General features: G+C 40.7%; 2 protein-coding genes across 4 annotated transcripts in view; one reads left to right on the top strand and one right to left on the bottom strand.

Annotated features, from left to right (window-relative positions):
* Positions 1-678: 678 nt before the first annotated feature.
* POGLUT1 (protein O-glucosyltransferase 1) lies at positions 679-22,889 on the bottom strand. Of its 2 annotated transcripts, XM_032479834.1 has the most exons (11): positions 22,713-22,865; positions 21,839-21,929; positions 20,080-20,223; positions 15,928-16,063; positions 13,604-13,725; positions 8,691-8,750; positions 7,164-7,263; positions 5,373-5,431; positions 4,146-4,313; positions 3,434-3,490; positions 679-2,984 (listed from the first exon to the last, which is right to left on the bottom strand). In XM_032479834.1, exons 1-11 carry the CDS (start codon positions 22,795-22,797, stop codon positions 2,828-2,830), a joined length of 1,179 nt encoding a protein of 392 aa, XP_032335725.1. In that variant the 5' UTR covers positions 22,798-22,865; the 3' UTR covers positions 679-2,827. The 2 variants fall into 2 exon arrangements, with proteins under 2 accessions (XP_032335725.1, XP_032335730.1); XM_032479839.1 differs by lacking the exon at positions 5,373-5,431 and having other exon boundaries at positions 4,146-4,198; positions 22,713-22,889.
* Positions 22,890-26,257: 3,368 nt separating this feature from the next.
* TMEM39A (transmembrane protein 39A) overlaps positions 26,258-27,420 on the top strand; it is a 30,327-nt gene continuing 29,164 nt past the window's right edge. The window contains exon 1 of one of the 2 annotated variants that reach the window (XR_001366811.2): positions 26,258-26,572. The gene's annotated coding sequence lies outside the window, so the exon portion shown is untranslated. The remainder of the gene's footprint in view (positions 26,573-27,420) is intronic. The other variant, XM_006190470.2, reaches the window with a different exon arrangement.

Below are 27,420 nucleotides of genomic sequence, written 5' to 3'. Positions count from 1 at the left end.
ACAGTAGATGCTCAAGAAGTATTTGATAAATATTAAATGAGTAATTTGTACCCTTCTGCTCCACCCACATCTTACCTCTGGATGCTGTAGGGTTATCTTAAGTGATGACATCTTTATATGGATGAAAAGATGGGTTTTTAGATATCTGTCTATGTTCTTGTCCACAGCCAGTGCAAGGGTGAAGGGTAGGGAACTAGCCTCTTTGGAACTGACCCAAAGACACTCATGAAATTTTTTTCTCTTGGGAATCTTTGGCTGTGAGACAGAGCCCGGCAGTCTCTGAAACTGCTCACAGCAACATACTAGAGACAGTCCAAACTTTTATTGAGATTCCTGGAGCCGCCCTGCTTTCTACCCTTCCAGCTGCTACAAAATTTGTTTAGATTCTCTGAGCTGCCCTCACATTCTTCTAAAAAGTTCTTTTTGCTTAAACCAGCTAGAGGTGGTTTCTGTTCTTGGCACCTAGGAGAACCTGACATCAAGGTGGCACATTGCCAACATCACACAGATTATACTCCCCAGATAAAGAACGGAAAAGCATTACTTGTGTTACCCAAGTATCCCACTTCACTAAATAAACTCAGTTATTCTCTTTCCTCAAAGAAAAGTGTCGCTTTTAGCTGAAGAAGAAAGGGTAAGTTTGGGACCCAGCTAGTGTAACAACAAACAACCACCACCTTCAAGTTATGGAGATAAAAATTATTTTCAATACCATACATTTTACATATCATTACACACCATCTTCAGCATCTACACTGAGGTAAACAGATAAGTGTAAAATCTGAATAACATTTGCTATATTTAAATACAAAAAGATGCCCTTATTGATTCTTCAGAGGGCAGGTAAGAATTTGCATTGATCCAGTTCTTACAGTCTTGTCCAGTCCCCCTTGGAGCCAATGGCTGAGCAATCTATAAATAGGATCTAGTTAAGCCTACTGTCTCCATTCATCCATCCACACATCCATCCATCCACCTATCCTTCCAACATCCTTCTGTGCATCATTCTGTGTGAGGCACTGTGCTGGGCAATGGAGATATCAGGATGAGTAAAACATGATTCTCACTCATCAAGAAGCTCACAGAATAGCAGGAGAAACAGTCAAATACAGTGCAATGTGATGACATATAATAGAGGAAATATAATGAGCAAAGTGTTATGATAGCCTCTAACTGCCAAGAGGAATGAAAACAAGGATTCTGAGAGAAGATGATGCTTGAGCTGGAACCTGAAGCAAAGTGGGAAACACTCCCAGGTAAACGCAGCTTCGGCTCCTAATCCAAAGGACAGAAAATTTTGCTCCTAGTTTAGTGAGAAGAAAATTAAAATAGAGTGGTAATCTCTCCGATGGCCTCCTATTGATAAGGCAAAACCACAGTACAACTCAGAAATCCAGACTGCTTATCGCCAGACTTATAGCACCAAAGGACATGGTCCCCATGGGTTTTTAATACTCAAATAAAAAATCCAACTTTAAACATCTGCCTTATTCCATGCAATGATCTTACCAGAAAGTCCTCTAAGAAGGTCCATAGGCTTAGAATTTTGTGAAAGGGAGTTTAAAAGGCCAAATACATATTTCACAAATGGAAGAAAGTCCCTGATTTTATATAACTGAATCTTACATTTACTAATTTTAAAACCAGTTAACACCAAAGAGTTCTTAAGAGGCAAAGGAAAAGAGCTGATTTCTCTGCGTGAAGTTTGTGCCTAAGGGATAAGGGCTGTTCTAAGTCATCAGACTATGTGGGTTTTAATCTAAATTGTTTTCTTCATTTTTTTACTACATTAGGGAGAACATCCTGAGAGATTAAACTACTATCCACGTGGCTTTTTCAAAAAGGGAAGAAAGGGAAAAGGAAGCACTCCAACACATGGATGTGCACTAAAACCAATAATTCCTATATAGATTAAGTGCTAAAGTTGAATGCTCTAAACTCCTAACTTAACAGCATTTCACATATGAAGACTCCTTGAGACACCTGCAAGAGTGGATGGCTCCCAATTCATGGAGGAAAAATATTAAGGGTGTGTGAAGAATGAGGAAGAGTTGCTGTTTTATGCACAGTTCCTTTAAAGAGTAAGGACTACTTCCTAAATTCATTAAGAGGTTTTTATCTCTTTTTTGGAAACAGACTATAAAGAAGGGTGTGAAGGCACAAAAAGGGAACTTGAAATCCAATTGCAATAATTAATCATAAAATTGGCCCCTTTCTATGTGGCTTTATAGAAACCTCCTGAGTACTAAGGAGTTTATGCTTTACCAAAGAGAAATCCTATGTCACTGACAGCACAGCTACTGCTTCCTTAGACCTCTCAGGAAATAATCACCAAGTATTTTTCACAAACCCTACAGGGCTTTCTACATTAACATACAGCGACACAGATCAAGTGTAGCATAACTGCAGAATTGCGGTGATGAGTTGTACTAGTTCCAAATAATCGATTTTCTGCTCCAAACAACAGGACAAAGGGCATCATCCCATGAACACACTCAGTTTCACAGTGACGGACATACACATGTGGATGATCTGAGGCACAAGCTGTGATTAGTCCCAAGAAACTGAAAGGCAGAATTGGGTTCAAAACCCATATCTCATGATTTCTTGTCCTTATTCAGCCAAAGCATTGAGCCGCATCATATCTGTATTTAGATATATTTTGGATTTTTCTTGAAAGTTGCTCTTGGTTCGGCATGATAAGGAAAATCAGATATTTGACTTGGTAATAGTATCCAAGGATAGGTACCACACTCAGAGTAAGCTTCTGACTGCAGGACATCTGAGAGCCGCTGCCACGGAGAGGACTACAGTCCAATGATGACTACTAGAGTTCAGTTTTCAGAATTTTGGGGATAATCTGATCATAGCCTTTCCTTCTTGTAACGTTATAGGAGAGCAATTTAGAATATTCAGTCAACAGGTTCTCCCAGTAACAGGTGACATCATCCATCTGCAAGTGATTCATAATAAACTGGCTTCCCCTAGAAACAAGATTAATAAGATTTCAAGCATGGCATTTAATAATACTAGTAGCTTACACTTGAGTGCTTACCTTGTGCCAAGCACTGCTCAGAGTTCTTTATGTAAATTAACTCTTTGATCCTCAAAACCAGCTCTACAGCCATCATAACCACACACAACCATTTGGCAAAGGACACTTTTTTTTTTCTTGAAAACAAATATGTAAACAGCCCATCCTCAGAAAAAGTACTTTAATTACTTCAAAGATTTCAGTCTAACTCTATAAAGAATGGGCGTGGGACATTTGTGAATGTGTGTTTTCCCCCAGGACAGCTTTAATTCTGATTATCTCTGTATAATGAGGATGAAATCCAGGTATCACCATGGTAACAACATTCATATGACTCAAGCTCAGACAAAACAGGGGTGATAAAATAAACTGGAAAAGGAAAAATGAATGGAACTTTACCTTTCAGCAATTTCTTGAGCTACATCATCATTTGCTTTTACAAACTGCAACAGCTCCCTAAAACGGAAAGAATTATTAGGCTCTGAAATACAGGCCAAGCTCATTAGTACTAAGTTAGAGGGATCATAGATGGATGTCTGTAGTTAACCTCTAGATATGTGGATGGTGGATATTTCTTTCTAAAGGCAATCTGTTATAGTTATGGAACATATTTGAGAAAATAGAGAAACATTCAATGATACACATCAAAAATCAATAGTGGAGAAAAACATTTCCCTCATATCTCCTGCTCTGGCCCCAGAAGAGGGCACTGGGCTCACATTTCTCGCCCTCTCCTCTTCCTAGCTCCTTCTTCAGGAGAGGAAATTTGCCTCAGGCTTCCCTGAGGTCAATCTTCATGCTCTATCTGAAATTCGCTTTGACCATATAACACAATCGAATATCCACCATCTTTGGACCTTGAGAGATTAGAGCTTTTTCACTGCATACTGTCTGAATGTTACATTTTGAATTGGCTTTAAAGCACTTTTAAAAATTAAATCCCACTCAGACTTACTGGATAACAATGCAATGTTATCTCTGAGAACTAAATGTAAAAAAAACCCCAAAGCTTTCAAAGGGAAAAGTCATTAGGAGTAAATGCCTTAAGTGGCTGGGGCCTTAGAGGCAGATTGAGGGAATCAGAAACTCTGCTTGGGGGAGAGCTGCTTACTGGACATTGGAGAGATCTGTTTTGACTGGGATATAGTGAACCCATGGCTTCAGCTGTGGATAGAAAAATTCCAGCCACTCATCACCAACATGGAAAACAAGTGAACCACACAGAAAGAGGTGTTTGAACCGGAAACTTGCAGCTACACCCCGGAAATTAAACAGATACCTGGAAAAGAAAGAGCAAAATATACTTGATAGTATATGCCTGTGTCACAAATATGCCCTTTTTTCTTTTTATTCCTGCTTCCCCTTCTTTCTTTTTATAACGTCTCTCCTTTCTTTGCGTTTTCAGCTTTCAAGGACACATCAGCATGTCTCTAGAGTTTCCATGAACTCCTTGCTTTTAAGGGTTAGAGTTTGCTCCTAGGAATGCCAGGGTGAGGAGGAAAAGAGGGCTACTTTCTCCAGGCAGAGACAGATCAGGCCAGCAGTTCAGAGCTGGATAGAGCAGACACCAGGCTCAGATGGAAACAATACCTCACCCTTTGCTACAAGTTTTTCTAGGCCTAAAGTCTCTCTAACTCATCATGGCCCCTCAAAGCCTTGTTTTTCCCATAAGGAACCCTGTCTGGTCAAAGCGTGCCCTGTTCCCTGTTCCCTCTTCCAAAGTCTAGAGAAGACAACCAGGCATACCTATCAACCTTCAAAGAAATGCCCTGTGTAAAAAAGCTATCTTAGCAAAGAATATTTCCTTTTCAGCATTTCTCATGCATGTACCCTTGTCTCCAACCAGAGTGGCTTCTACCCTGTGGTTCCCATTGTGCAGTGTAATCAGCACTCATCTCTCTGAATCCTCCCACTGCCCTCCTCCTGACCTGGTTTTACCTGTTCATCAAATTCTTAGTCCTGGCATTTAAATATAATATTTTAGTTACATATGCTTTATTCATGTTGTACCTTACACTGTTTTTTATTAACCTAATAAATACTCGTTCTAACTTCAGCTCTTGGCTGGGTGGGGTGTGGAGACAGGGAACCCCATCCCTTTGACAACAAGCATGCACACTCCATGGAAGCAGGGGCTGTGTTTCACTGTCTCTGCAGTTCCCACACAACTCAGGCCAGAACCCTGTGCACAGCAGGCTCTCAGTAAACAACAGCTAAATGAATTAATGTGACTTTCCTAAACCCCAGCTGGGCCCAAGTATTAAAGTTCTCACCCAAAGTGAAGCTATTCCAAAAGCAACAGGGAAACCAGGAGAGTCAGGAGTCCTGGAAATCTTACTTGTATTTGCAGTGATCCACAAGATGGACATCCTTAGCAGCTGGCTTTCCCAGGGTATCCTTTCAGTGACAAGGAAGTTATCAGTACCAGCAGTAGGAATATTTATTGAAGACCACTGTGCAGCAAGCATTGCTAAACATTTCATCAACGTGATCTCATTTACGTCTCGTAATAAACAGACTGAGGAGGCATAATTATCCCATTATATATATATTATCCCATTATATATATAGATGAAGAAGCCAAAGATTTGAGAAGTCAGGAGACTTGTTCAGGGTCCCATGGCCGTAAATAGAAGAGCTTGGGTTCTAACCTGGCTCTGTCTGATTTTACAGTTTAAGCTCCCCCGGAGCCTGGTGGATCCTCCTCTGAACTCAGAGGTCACAGCCTTCAGCACATTTCCCTCCGTGGAAATTATACCACACAGGAGGTTATAAATGTGGCTGGAGGGCTTGCAGGTATAGCCCACACACAAATTTTGTTGAGCTTGCAAAGTATTTAAAAATAAATATTCAAACCACTGCCACCATTTATATAGGTGGTAGGATATTTCTTTCAAAAATCCAGATTTCCAACTTTTCTTGGGGGAAAAAAAAAGGAAGATTTGACAAACTGAGTTCCTATTCCATTGGCAGCAATGACTGGACCTTCGGCAGTCTCTCCTGCTGCACTACTGCAGCCCTGGGGGCATCTGAGTTTGAGACCCCCATCCATATTCCAGTCACCTTAGCAGACAGTAAAACTTGACAAGGGGAACAAGTCTAGTTTGCTTTTGCTGCCTCCCATAGTAGATCCTGTGCTGAATGGTTACATTTTTCATCTTTCTATATTTTTTAATGAAGTTTCTTATACCTCATTTGCTGTTTGAATAAAACTATCACATAATAAATATATGCATCTTTACTTAGTATTTCTTAGTTTCAGTTTTTCTGACAATAAGTTTAAACATTTTTCTCAGATCACCCTCTTATGGTATATGGACATTTCAGATGAGGACACTGATGACTTCAAGTTCTTTGTATAAGGTAAGAAGTCACAAACTTAACAGGAGAGAGATGGACTCCAAACCAAAGAAGCAAGTCACTGCTGGTTTCACCTTGGAATCATATGGGGAGTTTTAAGCAAATAAAGATGCCTGTACTCCATCCCCAGAGATTCTGACTCATTTGATTCATTTTCATGCTCTCTGGTTAGGTTGTATAGTCAGAGTAGAGAACCACTGGTTTAAACCCAGGATTGGCAAATTTTCAGCCTACAGGCCAAATCAGCCCACTCTTTGTTTTTGTGTGCCACCTGTAAATCAGGATTATTTCTACCTTGCAAGTGGCTGGAAAAAAAATCCAAAGAAGAATATTTTATGACATGGGAAAATTAAATGAAATTCAAATTTCAGTGTCATAAATAAAGTTTTATTGGAACACAGCCACGCTTACTCCTTCACATATTGTCTATGGCTGCTTTCACGCTGCAACGGCAGAGCTGAGTAACTACAGCCCAGAGCTTAGGATCCGCAAAGCCTAAAATATTTACCATCTGGCCCTTTACATAGAAAATTCGTGACCTCTGGTTTAAGCCTTCATTGTATAAAATACTAGTCATAACATGGGCCAGAAAAGCAATGTGAGTTTGAAAAAGGATAATTTACATATATGCTAATTTTAGCCCATGGACCCTTCTCTGTATTCAACCCACCACCGAGAGGAAACCTAATCTGAAATTCTACCCAAGTGGCAATGTTCTTTAAATGAGAATGTTCACTGCTATAGTTCTATTCAGATGAATGGTGATTACTTTCATAGATTTCCAGGCTTGGTTTTTGGTGTATTCTGCATCAACAAGTTTGGGATTTTTCCGCGATAGAAGAATGAGAGGATCTCGTTCTGGACTTGTCCTACAAAAGAAACACATGACGTGAAACTATGGGTCCTACACCATAATACTGTTCCCAATCTCTGAAAGATAAGCAGTACTCGGACCCAATGCAATGACAGCAATGACTGTACACACAGACAGACAACTCACTGGTACTGTAACAGGAGAGGAGGGGATACTAGATCCTACTGCACCTAGGTGGTCCTGGGCTGTTCCCCACTTTACCCTTCAGGGATGGGGAATATTTGGCCCTTCCTTGCTTGCATCTAGTCTTTAAGATTATGTTGTTCTGGTCACTATGGCCATATCCCAGGAAATGATTTAGAAGGTTCATGCAGCCTCTAATCACTGGTACTCATAGCTGTGTGACTAGGTAATCGGCACTCGCCAAAATAGCTACATGACCTTTGTTGTATGTGCTCTGTAAAGTCCAGCAAAATATTTGAATTAAAAAGAAAACAAAAGGGCTCAAACACCTGAAAACTATATGTAGAAAAAGTCCTAGTTATGGTCCCAGTAGCAAATGGTCTTGACATCTGAGGGGTCAGGGACCCTCTGAGAATCCGTTGAGAATTGTGGACCCCCTCTATAGAAAAATGCACATATCCCCATAGAATTTCAAGGAAGTCCTAGAACCTTTAAGGCCACACATAGATTCCCAAGTTAAGAATCTGTGATCTGAAGATCTGAGAATCAAGAAGTTGGTAAGGAACCATAAGCAGTGGTTGTTGGGCTCATCTGCACCCTGAAGTCCACTGCCCAAGTGAAGAGAGGGTGTGACCTCTGACAAGGATGCACTGAGAAAACTGAAAAACTCTTCTCTCTTCAGCCTATTTGGTATTCATCTGTCCAACAGAAATTCCTTGTGCATCTACATGGCGGGAACTGTTCTCGGCACTGGGGAGAGGGAGCTGAACAACACAGACAGGGTCCTTCCACAGCCTTTTCCCTTTCCCTCTTTCTCTCTTTTTCCCTTGCTTCCCTCTTCCATTTTCACTGGTTTCAGTCTGTGCTTCCACCACTATTTGGCAGCCACACGGTCTGATGAAAAAGGCAGTGATGGTTCCTGCTCTGCTGTTAACTAGCAGTGACTATGGGCAAGATCATAAGCTACTCCTAGGAAACTGTAATCTCTAAGGTGAGGGAACCTCATGGTTCTGTTCAACATTATACAGTCAAAGTCCATCACACTCATGGCACTTTGTAAATATCTGTTGAATGACTGGACAGATGAACTTTATTCCTTTGAATTTCAGTTCAACTAAGAGTGATTTGGGGCAAATAATTTGAGTTCTTCTCTAGTCTAACATCCTGTGATTCTATGTTTATTTCTTAGTTATCTTAGCTTTCTCTTTGAACTAGAGTTCTTCACGCCCTCAAAATTACTTATAGTTTACGTACTAGCTAGAAGGATATCGTTTGTAAAATGTCAGAAAATATAATCACCTTGATCCTCGGAAGTATGCTGTGGAATTTTTCTTTTTCCATGGCCACTGGGCTGCTGACCTAAAAACAGACTTAATTAGTTTCTATGTTTCTTCCTTAACTATATAAGGAGGTGTTTGAACCATTAAGATTAGTTGAGACCTTCACATTTTTAAATAAGTCTGATCTAGGCTACTCAAAAGAAAAAGCTCTAAATAACATTATGTTCTCTTTTGTTATTACTTCATTTCTCTGGAGATGCTAGCTAGCTGTATCTACAAATCTACTGTTCAGTTAATAAAGTACCAATATTGAAAGACACGTTCCCACAACTAAATGATATGTTTAGCTCTATTTAATTCAATACAGTGAGGATTTCTTCCCCACTTTGAGTGCTATCGATAAAATTAATAGGCAAAGACAACTGCAGAAAATATCAGAAACTGAATTAAAGGCAAGAAAACAGATCATTCCTGACTTCATGTTTTAGATGCATAAGATTAGTTTGATTTTGCAAAGCACCCTGGTATTCTCGAAACTTTACTAAGTGCTCCATAAATACAAAGTCCTTGAAACTCAAGTCTCAGTGCCCATCACCACGACCAGCTTTCCTTGCTGAAACTGCTGAAACTCACAGATGCATCATTCTCAACTCACTTCATAGGAAACTTGCACAGAAGTTTGTGCAGCATCTTCCTCTGAAAAAGGAGGGAGTTGGACTGAACTGGAGGTAATGAGGGACTGGTGAGCATTTGTTCTAATGCAGAGACCCAGGACAGAAACTTTTCAGGTAGAGGTACTTTTCAGATACACTTAGTGGCACGGTACTCCTTTTCTTTCAGGTGAAACCACTGTTCCATATTTTCCTGGCTTATCTTCTATTCCTTTCTTGCTGGATTATCTTTACCTGATTCTCTAGTCCAGCTATTTCTCACTCTGTCCCATACTCCCTCCCACCAAAATATAAACACTATAGCACTGGGGTTTTTTTGTTTGTTTTACGGTTTTTTATTTGCTTTATTTTTAATGAAAAAATGATATATGTTTATTATATAAAATTCGAATGGAAAAGCATAAAATAATAGTAAAAAAAATCATCTGGAATCCCCCCACCTATAGACAACCACTTTTAACAGTTTAACACTTCAATGGGGGAGGGTATAGCTCAAGTGGTAGAGTGCATGATTAGCATGCATGAGGTTCTGGGTTCAATCCCCAGTACCTCTCCTAAGAACAAATAAATAAATCTAATTACCTCCCCCCACCAAAAAATAAAGTATAAGAAATTTAAATAATTTTTAATTTAAATAATTAAAAATTTTAATAATTAAAAAGGAAAAAAAAGTCAAAACAAAACAGAACAAAACAATTTAATGTTTCAGCGAAGAACTTTCTTCCAACCATCTCTCCACAGGACTGGTTCTCAACTGTGAATTCTGCAGGTGATTTTGCCCCTCTCCCCCAGGGGACATCTGGCCATGTTTGGAGACATTTTTGATTGTCACTACTGGGGGACTGCTACTGGCAGTTAGCAAGCAAAGGCCAGGGATACTGCTAGACATCCAACAGTGCATGGGACAGCCCCCTACTACAAGGAATGACCTAGTCCCAAAAGTCAAAAGTACCAAGACTGAGAAACCTAGCTCTGTATAACAGAGATCATACCATCCGTGCTGCTAGGTAACATTCTCGCTGGGACATACTATAGATAATAATAAGAGCCAGCACCTATATAGCACTTACTGTGTTCCAGGCACAGTTCTCAGTGCTTTATATGCCTACTAACTCATTCTCACAACCTTATAAGGTGGGTTTTGTTAGTCCTGCTTTACCGCGGAGGCCCTTGAGAGGCTAAGCAATTTGCCCGGAGTCACACAGCCAAGAAGAGCCAGACTTTGAACCCAGAGTCCCTGTTGTTAAGCCCTATACTACCTCTACTTTCCACTAATGCACAGTATTCCATTTTATAGCCAGCTTATAATTCACTTCCTTCCTTATTGGTGGACTTTTAGGTAGTTTTTTACTTTTTGCCTTAAAAAAACAACACTGTAGTGAATATCCTTGTACATACATCTTTGCATACTTATCTAATTAACTTCTCAGGATAAAGTCTAGAAGTAAAATGGCTGGCTTAAATGATATACCCATTTTACATTTTGACATATATTGCCAAACTACTCAACAAAGAAATATGTCAATTTATACTGAAATGTTGAGTATAAATTTCCTTGGTACCTGGGAAACCTGCACTTAATATACTCAGACTTGAACAAAGAATCATCTCTATTTTTTCCTCTCCCTCATTCTTCCTACCCAACTCCCAGCCCTCAAAAGACCCATGTTAGGACTTTGTCTCCAGGCAAGTACTAACAGCGGCCACCACAGCTTGGTGCTGCCCCCAGCCCTCTTTTATAATCCCACCCCTCCAACAACAGTAGAGTGAATTCTTTAAATCTACAGGGACACTGAAGTCTTCTACAGAGTGAAAAGTAAGTCAATGGGGGACAGACTTCCAAAAGATTATAAAAACAGAAAAATGCAGGCAGACATCAAGGCAGATAATCGAGCAGATTACTAAAGTTTCAAGGTAAGAAATGAAATCACAGGGACAGTGATTCTGCATGGAGGGCTCTAAAAAATCAAACAGCAACTCTGTAATCATGAATAAATTCAACTGAAGAATAAATGGTGAAGGTATCAAAAGAAACACATATTCACATATGATTAGATTTTAAAACATATTCTATCTCCCTTATGAAAACGAATATGTGTATGTATATGCAAGACTGAGACACTGTGCTGTACACCAGAAATTGACACATTTTAACTGACTGTACTTCAATTTAAAAAAAAATTCTATCTCCCTAAAAATTGCTTATTGATTTATAAGGGTCAAAATAGTAACTACACAGTGGAGAAACTTGATAGAACACCATGGCCAAGTGATCAAAATTAGCATCTCTAATGAGAGGCAGATGGACACAAAATCACTTGTGTAGGCAATTCAAGCCAGCAATGCATAAACTGAATTTAACCATGAGGAAATAGACAAAACCATACTGCAGAACATTCTATAAAAAAAGGGGCCTATATCCTTCAAAATGTCAATGTCATGAAGAGAAAGACAGACTGAAGAGCTATTACAGATTAAAGGAGATTAAAGAGACACGAGGACTAAATGGAACACGTGATGCTGGAATGAATCCTGTACTGGAGGGGGGATGTACCTTATAGGGCATGACTGGGACGATTAAGTGTTGAATTGATATTGTTTCCTGTGTTTGATAATTGCAGTGTGGTTATAAAAGAGAACACTCTTGCTCTTAAGAAATACACACTAAAGTATTAAGGGGTACGGGGTTATAAGATAAACAACATACTCTCAAGTAGTCCAGAAAATAAGAAATTATGCATACATTACATATGCAGCCTAAATGTCCATCAAAGGACATAAGGTAGTAAATTGTTATCCGATGGAATACCATGCAACTGTTTAAAACAATAAGGTCATTTCATATGTACTGACATCGAGAGATTTCTAAGACACTGATAAGTGGGGAAAAGTTACCTAGGTTAAACATATTTATAAATTTTTATAAGTATGTATAGGTTTCCCAAGCAGAAAAAAAGCTGTTTTTAAAGATTTTAAAAACAAAGTAGATATATAGCAGGTGGGAAAAGACCTACAAAAAGAAGGAAGGGTGTGAAAAGGGTATTTGCAAATACCTTAAAAAAAAAAAAAAAGGGTTAGAAAACTAAGGCCAAGAATAACTTGGAGAAAAAAGTTAAAAGACATTTTTATTTTTTCTTCTCTCAAAATTATGTTCAAAATCAAAAGCTACATAAGAAATAGTGGTCTCAATGTCTGGAGAACACAGGTATCGTTAACCAGTAAAGTGGAGAGGATAATGCACTTAGAAACCTGGACTTCAGGCCTAAATTGGTTCCTGACCTTGACCAACTAAGTCGCTTAATTTCTCTGGGCCTTCACTCCCTCGTCCCTGAAATAAAGAATTGGACAAGAACAATTTCCAATTCTAGCTCTGTAAAGTATGGGACCAAATTTTCTTAAAAAAATAATTTCCCAATTATACCTACTGAATAATAGACTTGCTTCTTTACCCCGTGGGTCCAGCTGCCAGTGAGGACCCTGGCCCTATGTTTCTCCAGAGAGAGGATGTTCTCTTCAGCCCATTTAAATCTCCAGCCACACTTAGTACAGGTGATAGATATGTGTGGAAATAAAGTTGAATTAAATGATTGCTTTCTCTACATGTGAGAGAAGGCCTAGAAAGACTGTGTTTCTAGAAGTGTACTAACCAGGTACCAATGCTGTTTGAATCGTTAATGAACATGTCACTAGGTAAGAAATACCTCCAGTTTGATGACCCAGACAATCTGCATTCTGAAATGATGGCAGTATATAGTCAACAGGCCAAGGCAGGTTTCAGTTGTGAATCAGAGAGGATCTGGAATAAACTTGCACTTGAGATGCCTATGTGACACTTAAGCCCAGCCCAGCCACGCCTAAAGGACTTAGCTCTTCATTTAAGTACATGTATATTCCTCCAAGTAATTTTCTATCTTACCCTACAATAGGGTCATTGATTTTTTCCCCCTAATTATAAAAGTAATTCACTCTTATTTAGAGAATGTTAAAAGTATAGTAAAATTTAAAGAAGAAAAGAAAAGGCTTCTATAATCCCTCCCACAGAAGCCCTACTGACACTTTAGGGTAGGAAGGTTCTTTTGCTCTTTCTCTCTATATATGTAAATATTTTTATACACGTACAGCACTGCTTATGCTATAAAGATTTTTTGTCTTTTATTTTTAACTTAACAGTTAGTTATTTTAAAGAAAATAATTGTTTATTCTGTTTGTTTCAAGACAACTCACAAAAGAAGGATAAATAAAACCTCTCTAAAGGACCTACCTTAACAGATCTTCTCTGAAGAGGTCCCACCGTCCAAGACCAGTAGGATAAATTGGCCAAACAGCAGGTCCTCCTTCCCAAAATGTCCAAGCAGGATACATGATATCATGGTACTCTGATGTCTTCAACAGAAACAGAGAGGTTATTCTAAATCAGTGTTAGAGCAGAGGAAGAAGCAGCAGACTGCACTCATGCCACAGGATCTGTTACACTGCCTACTATTACATTGCCAAAGATACATTTTCTCTAGTCTGCAAAGTCTAGACTCTAGACATTAAAAGGCAAAAATGACCATGGATTAAAATTCATGAGCTCAATGAATCCCAGAGTATGATATCACACTAAAGGTCAACTTTCCCAGTTTCCCAAAGTTCTGCTTTTCTAGAGGACATACATTGTTGGAGTTTTTAGTTTAAGGAAATACACCCATTTCTGAATGATCACATAGCTCTCTCATCTTTTAACTGATATTACACTTGGAATGTATACAGTCTTACCAGTTCTGGGTTATTTCCTAAATGGGTCTTTTAAGAGCAAGACTTAGGAAATACAGTGTAATGGTTAAGAGTGTGGGTTCTTGAGAAAGATCATCTGACTCTACCTCTTTCCAACTCTAAGCAAGTTACTTAATCTTTCTATGCCTCAGTTTCCTTCTCTTTGTAACAGGAGAAATAATAATGTTGATAATATCTAATAAGCTTGTTTCGACTATTGAATGAGTTAGTGTATGTAAAAGCTTAGAACAGTGTCTGACATACAGTAAATACTCAATAAGTGTGAGTATTAACTAACACTGTGGCACTGCTGAGCTTACACCGGTTGATCAATAAATTCTAAGTTATTTTTTGGTTATTTCTCTTTTTTTGATCAGGGTCAAAGTGGTGATGGGTAGAATGAGGGAAAGGGGTGTTATCCCACATCTTTTGAAAAAAGTTTGAAACCATTTGTTCCCTATTTATGGTTACTTCTGTTAAAATTCTGGCCACTGGCAAACCTCTAAGTCTACCATTTCTTCCATTGGAATTACATAAGTAATATGCTGTTTGCCTTCTTTCAAATATTTTAAAAATGGCATATGATTCATCAAGTACCTCAGGCATAACAGCTGCTCAAAAGAAGATGCACATTATACAGTTGACAGACCAAAATCCCTCCCTTGGAAACTAGGAGTCACTGGTTTAAAAAAAAAAAGGGAGGGAAGTAAAGATGAAAGGAAAGTTAGTATACAGAGGGTCATACTTTATTATCCACAGAAAAATAGATATCAACAAACACAAAGTCCTTACTGACTTACATGGGAGCCTCTATCTGTTCTTCTGGGAGACTTTCATGACAAACAACGGAACCAAGCACTTTTGAGAAATGAGGTTAACCATGGGAAATGCAACACAAATGTGGCCTCAGCCCACTTGCAACACAGGAAATAAACAAGTCTAGAGAGAAAGTAAACTGTGATAAAGAAAAAGTAGGGATAAAAAGTCCCTCTGCTTTGGAGAAATCAAATCAGAAATGGAGTTCCTTTTCTCAAAGTCCATAGGGTTTTCCTAAACCCACTCTTCTCCCATAGAATCTTCCATCTACTCTCTTCCAGCCTCCTATGCCCCCAAATGCTCTCCTGTTTAATCTTAAGGGAATGAAGGCCCATCCCTGCCAATACACCATTTGTGTGAACCTGAGCACTACGATAATAACTGTCCTGAGTTCTCCAAACCCACAAGTTAGTACTCCTAGTACTCCTATCCATCCCTAACTAGATGCAAAGATCACCCCCTCACATGCCTTTCTCGGGCATCTCAGGCCTGTCCCCTCAATGCACTGCTTGGGTGCAAATGGTGTGGGGTTATCTAGGACCTTCAGTCTTGCTGTTAGCCACGCTGGAACGCTGGCGTACAGTGGCAGAACAGATAATACCTAACACTATGGCTGATATACACATTGTAGCAGCTCAACAAGTATCTCTGAATGCAGGTGTTCCCTGACTTCAAGCCCATGAGCTTTCCTGGGCCACTGTCTCCCATGCTCTGTACAATCTCTGAACCCCATCTCCAATGTCCTACGGGTTCCTCAGGCCTCTCTCATTCCCTACCCTCCATCCCAGCCCTGTACACGCTTATGCTTTCATACTCATGTTACTTACAGGTCCTCATCCCTGTCTACCCAGTGTTATTGCTCTCCTGCTGTGAAATTAACAGGGACACAGACCCACTCCTGGACCTGAGGCCTCATTGTCACTACTACCCATCAGATGGCCATAGGACAGTCATCTCCTGCTTATACGCTAGAGGACCACCCTCTGTCCCTCATATGGCTCTTCCTGTACTTACCTTACTGAAGGAGAAGACTGGAATGGCAGGCTCCATCCATTTAGGAACCTGAGGATAATCTCGTACATTGATCACCATCTCCATGTCAGGGAGGCGCCCAATAACTTCCAAAATAAAGTGTTCAACACCACTACACCTGTCAACCAGAAATACCACAACTTCACCAGAGCAGTGCCTGCTCCAGGGCAAGGCAGGGTCCCACTGACCCTCTCAAAGTAAGACAAGCCAGTGTTCAGATCATCAGCCTCCTGCAAAGTCTTCTGAAAGCAAGGCTTCTGAAAGGACTGCTCTACCCTTTCATTGTGCAAGTAATCTTTCGAGCAAAGCTGCTTCAGCTTACAATACTTAATTAACTTTCCAACAAGTTTCCTTTTTGCTAAGTTATTGCTACTCCTACTACTTCCTCTTCTTTATTCATTTCCAGTTTTTTCTTTATTTCTCCTACATGGAATAGTTTAATTAGTAAGCAAGATACAAATTTTGACAGGAACTAGAAAAGCTAATTTTCTTAATTGTGTCCCTTGGGCTTTGCTTCTCACAGAGACATTTCTATTTCCACCATAATTAAGTCTCATAGTTTATGAGGAAAGATAAGAAACCTTTCATTACCTTCAGCCTGAATACAGAATACTATCAAAATCAGTTTTGCAAGCCAGAAGGTGTGTTATGTACATAATCACAAAGATTATAATACAGCTTTCTGACTAACTTCCTGGGAATCCTCAGAGGATTTCTGGAAAGAAAGAGAGGATACACTGACAGCTTAGCTTTCTCACCCCATTCTTTGAGGTCCTGACCAGCACTATACTAGGGGCAACACTCTAATGCTGGACCAAAATTTTCTGGCAGCATGAAAATGGCTGATTTAAAATATTGATTTATATACAGGATGATAATTGCAAAAAATACCATTGGTTCATAAACATATTAAAAGCTGGTCAACTGTACTACTAATAAAGAAGTGCCAAAGAAGCCAAACTTGTAAAAGCAGAGAATAAAATGGTGGTTACCAGGAGCTGGGGGTCAGTGGGTGGGGATCAGGACAGATGTTGTTTAAGGGTATAAACTTACAATGAGTAGTAAGTGCTAGAGATCTAATGCACAGTGTAATGAATACAGACAACAGCATGGTATTATAATCATCAAACTTTCTATGAGTCTAGAACTGAATCACTCCTACTACTAAAAAGAGAGGATAATTAATTATGTAACATGATAGAGGTGCTAATTATTGCTACAATGGCAATCATATGAAAATAAATGTATCAAATTAACATATTGTACATCTTAAATTTACAGATTATATGTCAAATATATTTCAATAAAAATAAAGTATCACCAAGACAAAAGAAAAATTCTAGTGAAGGTGGATGCCAGTTTTCATCTATCAGATTGTCAAAGATGCAAGAGTCTGATGATGACTCTTGTGTTGGTGAGGGTGTGAGGTCTATTCTGAGCATGTGATACAAGGGTGGTGGAAGTGTAAATAGGTACAGCCTCTCTGGAGAACAATTTGTTTCTATTTATCAAGACTTTAAAAACACATTAATTGGCCTATTAATTTTAATTCTAGGAGTTAAGCCTGCATGTATATTTATACGAGTGCTCAAAGGTGTTAAGTACAAGGACGTTCACTGCAGCATAGTTTACATTAGTCAAAAACCAAAGCGCAGTGGTGGGGAATAATTTAAGTGTCCATTGATAGAGGACTGAATAAAGAAATCCATACAATGGCTTTTTATGCAACTATTAAAGGGTTCTGTATGTAATCCTACGGAACAATTTCAAAATCTACTGTCACATGGAAAAGAAAAGTTGGTTGCAGAACAGAAGATAAAGTGTGTTCTAGCTTGTCGATGAATCTAGGTAACTGTATATGCAGAGACTACTTCTGGCAGGATATACAAGAAACTTGTAGTTGTCTCTTGAGAGGAGGACTCAAGGACTAATGGTTTGGGGGGTCTAAGGTGGTAGAGAAGCTTCCTTTGCACATGTTTTTGAGTTATCCAAATATTTTACCACGTGTATGGAGCACTCCTTTGATACTAAAAGAAAACAACTAATTAAAAAGTTAAAAAATATATTATTGCAGTATATTTATATATAACAGCTAAAACATGTTATTTTCTTTCACATTCAGCTTTTACAATAGCCTTCTCTCACATATTATATGATTGCATTTATATAAAACTCTAGGAAATAATCGGTTATGAGGGAAAGCATATCAGTGGATGCCTGAGGACGGGGGTGGGAGGAAGGCATGGCAGGGATGAGGGGAGAGAGGGACTACAATGAGGCACAAGGTAACTTTGGGTAGTGACAGATGTGTTCATTTTCTTGGTATATATATACATTAAAACTTGTCAAATTGTACACTATAAATATGTGCAGTTTATGTCAACCATACCTCACTATGGCAATTATTTTTAAAAAATACCATTATTCTCCATCTTTGAAAGATGTGTCTCCAGTGTTAATTAGACAGTGTTCCAGTTTCTCAGCAAAATCTCTCAGCTTACCCTTGAAATGTTGAGTTTGTATTTTTATTTTGTTCAGAACTGAAATTTTTTTAAATGGAAGGACTGAGGATTGAACCCAAGATCTTGAGCATGCTAAGCATGCACTCTACCACCAAGCTATTCCCCCCTGCTACCTTGAAACTGAATTTTTTAAATGTCATAGAAATTTCTCAAACTTGGTAAAAGTATCTAGACCTAGAAAGATACAATTTTTTGCCAGATGGGAATCTGAGGTATTATACAACTGTGTCCATTTCATTAAGGACACTGGTTCTGAATATTTCATTTTATTTCTTTTTTGTTCAACTCTGTTTTCCTTAGTTGTTTATGTAGTTGGCATAGGGAACTTTCAATGCATAAGAATTGCAGAGTATTTTATTGTCAATGAAAGGTCCTATGTTCTCTTAAGGACATTTCTAAAGAGCTTATGATTTTGACCAAAATGCTCTGAGGTCTGGAGTAAGAGCTATGTGTCTTCTGGAAACTTTGAGAGTACTATTTAATTTGATCTGGAGATGGTCAGCTAACTATTAAACACTGGGTAAGCTTTCAAAGTCCAGTAATATCCATATTCATATTTTGTTTCTCATTTGTAGAAATCAGAAATTCTTTCATGCTCATAATTTGTACTTAAAGTCTCTATTATTGTCCCAAGTAACGAAACAAATGTTTGCTTAAAATACCTCAATGGTTTTCCCCACTACCACCTTATTTGACCCCTGACACTTGATAACCAAAATTGTGATCACCTCAGAGTAGTGGAATGTTAAGTGATCTTTTTGGTTGTTGTTGTTTTTACGTATTTTTGACAATGAAAATATATTAATTTGTAATGAAGTTGTTATTAAAAACAAACAATATAAATCCTTTTGTCCAAATGGATGCATGCTTTTTGCAATACTGCTCATTTATTTTACTTTTAATGACATAATACTGTTTAGAGAAAAGATCTTAGTAAGGGAAAACCTGGCTTCTACATTTTGTACTTTGTGATTTTGTAAAGATTTCAGTTTTTTTAAAAAAGACTCCTAAAAGGAAAGTTTATCATTTGTTGTATATAATGCTGCCTAAGGCCAGCTTCCAGGCTCAGTCCGTGACCCTCTCTGCTCCCCGCAGCCCTCAGCCCACTGATAGGCGACCCCAGCTCTCACACCTAAAGTCCTGGTTGGTGTAGCCTCGTAATCTGCAGCCCCAGTTACTTCCCTTGCCTTTCCGCCACCTTTCTTTGAATGCTCGGTATGGAGAACAATAGTTGGCCCTCTGACAGACAGTCAGTCAATGCTTCTCGTCCTGCTTCAGCCCAGCTCACTCATGCTAGGTCTCATCAGCCTGTGTCCTGCAGCTACTCTATTTGGGAAAGGAGGAGAAGGGGCAGATCCAAAGCCAGTACAACCAGTGCTGTGCCCAAGCCTTACAAAGAGAGAGGAGACAGGCTTTGATAGAGGAGAAAGGAGGACATGAGTTGGCAAGAGAAATTCTCAGGCAAGAAGAAGAACTTGTCACTATTTTGTAGTCCTGAAATGTGATGGAGGATTCACCTGTCTGTCCCTTTAATTGGATTCTCTACAGGAAGAGTATCACGTAAGCCCATATGTAATAAGGTCAGAAGATTCATGTACCTTATAGCTCTTACCTTGAGGGGAACATGCAGTCATTTTCTCGGTATAATCTGTTCTTGATGATCTGATAGTGGGTCCCTAGTTTCCGGCTGACTACCTCCGCCATCATCTTCCTGGAGATACCTCCTCGGAAAGGAGTCAGATCCTCTTCCATGACACTGGAAAGAATGGGAATTGTCAAGGAAAGCAGGCCAAGAAAGTGGTACCATTCCACCTACTTCCTATCTGTGGGTTTAGGTTTAGTATTAGAGGACAGAGTAAGCTAAGGGAAAGAATAGCGGGCAGGAATGAGCAACTTTTTCCCTGAAAGTAACACAGGTGATCTAAAATATCAACAACAACAAAGTCACAAAAAGGGAAAAGCAAGTCAATTTCCCTTCTTCCTCCTTCCATCTGGATTGCCCCTCCCTTCCCTGATGCATATTCTTCCTTTATTACTCAGACTACACCCATGTCCTCCCAGTCAAAGCAGTCCCACTGGCCCCTTCTCTAAATCCCACAGAAGGTACGGTTCATGCCTGACACTGTGTGATTCCATGTTCTGGACCCTACCACCCCACATACTCTGGCAGCATGTATGACTGACAGCAGTAACCAGAAATTACACTGTTTCACATCCCTTTTAAAGTTCAGTACACAGCAAGTTTTCAGTAAGTATCATACGCATCAGGTGAAGTTTTTGAGGAGTCACAGGATAACATAATGAAGAGTTAAAGGACCCTGTTATTTAGCTGATGAGGAATCTGACACCCAGAGAAGTTAAGCGGCTTGGATCTGGGACTAGAATCCAGGGCTGACTTCAGAGTACTCTTCCTACCATACCACATTCCAGTCCTAATTTGCATATTTTACCCCAAAAGGTAAAGACCCCGTTCTTGTCATACCCAAAAATAAGTTTACAGTCCGAAACGGTGCATCGTGTAGTGAAAGATTTTAAAAGATTTATTTAAACAAGGAAAAGTACACGTCCAAGAGTAGGAGGCAGGCTGATCCAAGGGAGGAAAAGCAGCAGTTTTTGTCTCCCCTTTCTCTTATATCCCCGCTTAGAGGTGGTCTCGAGTGATTGACGGCTCCTCCCTGGAACGCTTAGTCATGTTTGGCCCCTCTGCGCATGACCTTATCCATGGTGAATACAGAAAAACCCATACGGGGGGCGCCTAAACTGCAATGTTAATTATAAAACAATGAACATTGGGTCATGTCCAGTTTAGTCCTTTATGCCACTGCACTGTCATGGCTGTCGGGTTTTAACTGTTTTTTTGCTGGCACTCACTTAGAAGAAGTAAAGTCCCTTTATGCTGGAGGTGGGCATAATGCCATTTTCCAGACCATCCTCCCTTTCCTCCACCTGTCTGCCTGGTGCCTCCACTTACCTAACTACCTAACACATACATTAAAGATAACCAACAGGAAACTTCTGATTCGATTCATTTAAATTCATTCCTTCAACAACATTTATTGAGTACTGACTGACAGCCAGCACCAAGGATACAACAGTGAATAAGACATAGGCCTGGACCTCAAGAAGCATTCTGTCCCATGGGGAAATCAGACAAGTACATACACTAACATGTAATCCTGAGACCATCTGGCCTCTCCTATTCCAGGGCATTTTAATCCTCTAGAAGTAAGAAAACTACCTCAGGGACCCTGTTTGCTCTCAAAACATGTTTGGCTCTCTGACCACTGCAACCAAGGTCTCTCAGGGATCTTAGGGGATTTCCTCCTGACAAGATTTAAATTCTTAAAGACATATCAAAGAAAAGAACTCACCCATGGTAGCAGCTGCAGTTTTGACTTGAACATGGTTCATAATTCTCCAAAGCCCTGTTAATTTGGTCAATAAATACTTTCCATTTTGAACCTTCAAAAAGTGAAGTAAATGAAGGTTAACAAAATATCCCCGAGCACTCTTATTTGCTAGCAGCAGGCAGGCAGAACCAACAGAAGGCAGAAACTTTTAGACAGCCGCTTCCCAACCCACCGGTGGAAACAAGCCGCCAGAAAGGATTCATTCTACAGCTCCCCAGCATTCATGTCAAGTCTGCTCCTCTACTCAGGCTGCCAGGTAGCCAAGAAATGGGAACATTTCCAAGCTTAATGCCTGGAACTCAGAAGGTTATGGATAAACTGGTGAGTGACACGGATTCTCATCTTTTGCTAATCAAACTGAGTCCCATAAAGAGGATAGATTAAAACCCCCAGACATTAACCCTCCTTTCACTTCTTGCAATGGACTAAGACACCCCCCATCCCCGACACACACACACACACACACACACTCACACACACTCACACACGACACACGAATTATCCGCCAGTGTGTGTGTTAGGAGGTGCGGGGTAGCAGAGCTTGGGCCATACCTGCTATGAGTGAACAGGGGCATCCCCTCCCCTCCCCACTATCACTCTGAATTCGGAGGATGGGTTACTATCCAGGGTCCTGGGCAGGAGAAGCAGCGCCAGACACCCAGACATTCTCTCCGCTCCGAGGCGCCCCCGTGTCCCCTGCCCTACTCTGAGACGCAGCGGCCACTGCCCGAGCCCGCCGCCAGCCGCACTGGGGAGCAAGGGGGGCGGGAGCGCGCCTCGGGACCCGGCCAGACACCGAGCCCCAGCGGCGGGCTCGGCCCTGCCCGGAGCCCACCTGACTCCTTCTGGCGGCCCGGCACTGGGGGCAGGAGTAGCACCAGCAGCCACAACCCAAGCTGAGAGCTCTCCCACCGCTGCATCGCCAGCCGACCCACTGCGGAGTCCCGCTGCGGCGCGGGCGGAAGCGCAGCCCCGCACAAAGATGGCCGTGGAGCCGCACCACGTGGGCAGAGGGCCGCCCCGCGCGCCGCCGGGCCTCCGGGTCTCCCTGGGAAGGCGGCGCCGGGAAGCTGGGCACCCACCGCGCAGTAAACCAACGCCAAAGGTGGGGCGGACAGGCCGCAGCTGTCCTGCGCGTTTGATTAGGGCTGAGCCATATAATTAGCTGCTTCATGTTCAAGTGTGGTGAAGGGTTCAAAATGCATCTCCCTCTCTCCCTCACCGCCTCAGATTCCAGGAGAGGATGAATAAATGGTATCCCCTAGGAAAATATGTCTAATATGGCACTTCCTTACATTCTATAACGTCTTGAAAACTTATTCTCTGCAGCCAAAAAACTGAAGGTCAGAGAAACTAGGTTTCTTGACCACAGCTTCAGAATCTCAAACTACTTCTTAATAGCATAGATTTGTGGAGCACCTTAACGTGTACAGCACTGTTAGACCCTAAAGGGTTGCAAATAGTATAGGATACATCTCGTTGTAAGGGGAATTTGTAGCAGTTGAAGTGGATTAGACATTGGAAAAAATCAGTGGGTGATGTTATACTGTGCAGTATAGGTGTATATATAGCTATATATAGGTATCTACAGTAAAGTGTAGGTCTATCACTATATGTGATCATACAAGAATTTATCTATTGTCTAAAATATGCATGATGACACCCTACGCTCTCTGGAAATACATGGAATTACAAGATGAGATCTGTGCCCTGGAGTTTAGAACTAGTGGGAAGAAAAATACGCTTCCCCAGAGATAATTTACAACTTAAGGCAACACTGAAATGCTACTGGTTTCAGTGGAGGCAAAGATCAACATGAACTGCAGAAAGGGATAGGATAGGTGTATTCCAGGCTGAAGAAAAGGAGATGTTGCAGTGAAGGAATATGGCGCTGGAGATGCTGAAAAAGAGGGAAGCCATAATCTGCAGGTGGGAGTAGACTCTAGGTTGATAGTAGTAGAGGATTTAGGATGCATGGTGAGGAATGATGGAAGATAAAATAATGTTGATTAGTTATGAATGGGGTATGCAATTCATTTTGGGTGAGTAGGAAAGAGGAGAAAATGGATCCCTAACAATATCTTACAAGACTTCTTTAGGAATCCAAATGAAAACTTGAGTCAGTTTCTTCTACTTTCAGGAAGGTGTGCAATACTTCAAAATGAATAGTTCATCAAAGGCACATAATTAAGGCAGTGTACTCATAGATGAACACCACATTAACCCTCACTTTCAAAGTTAGTTCAAAATGAATATAGTGGAGAACAATTATAAAAACTTTAATGAAAGAGTTCATTTTCCGTAATTACAGTTTTCTGTGATCTGAAGAAAATGGAATCACCTTGTGTTAAAATGTCTTTGAAATGAAAATAAACAAAATGTAAAAATCAGTATTTTCTGCAGCTTTACAATGCTTATCTTTGCAGTAAGAGGTTGGGAGGTAAGTGAGCCCTCTACACAGGAGGAATAAGTTGAACATGAATCCAAATAGTACTTGTTTCATTTCCCTAACAGGTAAGGTGTTTTATTGCAGTGGTTCTCAATGTGAATGGGTGCCAGAATTCTCCTGGAGCTTAAGAAAACCACAGATTTCTAGGTCCTATGCCAGCCACTAATTTAAAATGCAAACACTATAGTTTAAAAGACCCTCTATGTTCAAGCTCCTGCTTGTGTCTTCAAATTCATTTCATGCTCACCTTGATCTAGCTGTGCAGCTTTTCATTATGTTTCTTACACATGCTAAGCTCTAATCCACCTCAGAATCTCTGAATATGTTTTGTTTTCTATCTGGATTGTATTTCTCTCCCCTCTTGGCACCTGTTTTCTTACCAACATTCAGGTTTCTGCTGAGATGTCATTTCCTTAGATTCCCTTCAAAATAGCACCCTTTTTTCTACCTTCCCCCTTATTTGTCTCCTTCATAATACTTATAATCTATGATCATTTGATTGATATTAAATAAATATTTCTCTCATTAGAATACAAGCTCCAGGAGGGCAGGGACATATCTTATTCACCAACACAGTGCCTGGTACACAGTAGACACCAAATACGTAATTGCTGAATGAAAGATGAATGCTGGTGAGCCAAAAGAAAAGCTGCAGAGTTTCAGTATAGCAAGCTAGGAAGTAGTTAACAGAGTAAACATGAAAATAAATGTACCATAAGCCTACAAGTGTATACAATGAAAATATGTAATGATTTATGTTGCATGAATGAAAGTTCTGTGGTACATTAGGACAGTAAGAATACTTGGGGCTATTACTAACTTTAGTGGTTATGACTTTGGTCATTCTGGCTCTAAATTCTGGTTCTGTCATTTATTAAGTGGGTTCTATTGGCTGGGTTTCAACAAGTTATTTAATTTCTCTTACCTTCAGTTTTCTCTGTGAAACAGGAATAATATCAAAATGTTATGAGATTTAAATGAAATTATATAAAGCTACTAGTCTAGTGTCTGGCACCGAAACAAAACAAAAAATCCCAACCAAATCAAAACAACAACAAAAATCCCTCTCAGTAAAGATTAATCATATACTGAATACAAAGGGCATTCTCTTAATGTGCTTAAAATCCCCAGAGTGAGAGATCTCACACAAGTGCTCCTTTTGACACACTTACTCTTCCTCTAACACCTATTGACAGTTTTTGAATTCACTATGATGTTGCCCACCTTTTTTTTTTTCTTCTTACCTTTTTATCTGCCACTTCTTTACTAGAAAACCATTCTCCCACGAACTGCCTATTCATTCTTGCAGTCTTGAATAACCCCAAGCTCTCTGTGAAGATTTTCTTGATATTGACACCACAACCATCCCACAGAGTTTATCACCCTGTCTTGCATGCTATCTCCGGACCTTGGGCATACTTCTAACGTTGCATTTGCTGTAATAAATTGTTATTACTGCGTTTTCCTGGTGTTTTGTCTCTTCCACTAGACTGTGAGCTCTTTGAGGTATTCAGTTTCCTTAACTCCAGCATCTATCTAGTCCTTTTCTTAACATACAATAAGCGCACGATTGGTTGCTGAAGCACGAATTCGCGTCTTGGGTTCCTGAGCAGTGACTTGATCTTAGCTGACGTCTCTCAACCTCCCCCATCTGTATATGGGGGCGACAACTAGAACACGAGTGTCACTTGGAGTCCAAGAGATATCAGGAAGGACTCCTAGCATGGGGACCGCACATCGTAGGGTTGGCGACTGATGCCCAAGAAGGAAATACGTTGGCCAGGGTTGGCGGGGAAGGCGGGACCACGAGCCCAGAAGAGAAAGCGAGTTCCACTGCGCAGGTGCGCGCGGGAGGGGGTGGGGTGCTCATTCCCCAGGCTGCTGTGTAGTTCCGGGAGCCCGCTCGCGGCCGGGGCGGCGGGCCGTCGCGGAGCTGACGTCATCGCCGTGCGCTGCCACGTCTGCTCAGATCCGCGGTAATGGAGGCTAAGGATGAGTGCTGACGGGGCCGGGCTCTGCCTCTAGCTGTAGCTCTGGCTCTGACTCTGGCACTGACTCCGGGTCTGGGTCAACAGCCCGAAGCCTGGAAAGCTTTTCTCTACTCTCCTGGAGAGGACGGCCTGCGGACAAGCAGCTGTTTTGGAGCACCTCAGCTTAGGGAGGGAGTTCTCTTTCCTGGGGTCCAGCCTGTAAAGCCGCCGCCTCCTTCCAGGGATCCCGCCCCGCCGGCCGGGCCTCCTCCATGCGTGAGTATTACCGAGCTGCAGCGCTGTCCGATTGTCGTGGGACTGTTTCGGCCCTCCGGTATGTGCGGCGAGGACTGCTTTGCCGTCCCCTCTTAGGGGTTAGTCTTTTGAAGTTTGTGGTCTCTCAACGCCCACCTTCCACTACCCCATCCTCTCACCTCTCTTTCCCAGTTTTTTTGCTCCACGTTGTTTTCTTTCCCTTTGCTCGTTAATTGAGCAAGGACCAGCCGCCCCTGGATCCAACTGTTTTAATGCTTTGTCTCACCTGGCGTTTTTCAGTCTGCAGCCGAAAGCTGTTAGGAATAGGGAACATAGGATGTCTGCTGTAACGTTTTGAAAACCAGGGTTTGTCCAGGGTGTCACTCTTCGTTTTAAGTCGTATTGTTTAGGAAACAGATTTTTGGTATCCATATTGGCGAAGCCATGATTTTGCCATAGATTGATGGAAACACAGTTTCTTTTCAGTGAGGGCCTTTATCTGTTACTTGTCTTTTAACCCTGCGGTTTTATTAATTTATCAAATGATTTTACATCAGTTTTTCTAGAGTGGGCACCCACTTGAGCTCTTTCCAATATTTTCACTCTAACATATGAAGATATTACTTGAACAGTTTTACTTTTAAGCAGTTAAAAGACCTGATGTACTTTCATCCATCTTTGTCAGTCCCAACAACCACCTCTGTAGGACAGGGAACACTTTTTTTTTTTCTGACTAAGGAAACAGACTCAGAGGTTAAATGCCTCAAAGTCAGATAATATATGACACATCTGATCTCAGAATCAAAATCCCTTGATAATATAACCTAACATTTTGGACAGTGCTCTCTTGTAATTCAAGTGGCTTACTG

Source organism: Camelus ferus, chromosome 1 (genome assembly GCF_009834535.1).
Source record: "Camelus ferus isolate YT-003-E chromosome 1, BCGSAC_Cfer_1.0, whole genome shotgun sequence".
In the NCBI taxonomy this organism is placed as follows: Eukaryota; Metazoa; Chordata; class Mammalia; order Artiodactyla; family Camelidae; genus Camelus; species Camelus ferus.
The sequence above is the reverse complement of the archived record's forward strand: the minus strand, read 5'-3'. Positions and strand labels throughout refer to the sequence as shown.

Excerpts from the sequence above, each read along its gene's own strand:
- POGLUT1 (XM_032479834.1), bottom strand. The coding sequence starts at position 22,797 with ATGCAGCGGTGGGAGAGCTCTCAGCTTGGGTTGTGGCTGCTGGTGCTA. Across the intron at positions 20,224-21,838 it reads AACTGCAGCTGCTACCATGG|TGTCATGGAAGAGGATCTGA; the intron begins GTGAGTTCTTTT and ends CATTCTTTCCAG. Across the intron at positions 16,064-20,079 it reads GACTGCATGTTCCCCTCAAG|GTGTAGTGGTGTTGAACACT; the intron begins GTAAGAGCTATA and ends TCTGGTTGACAG.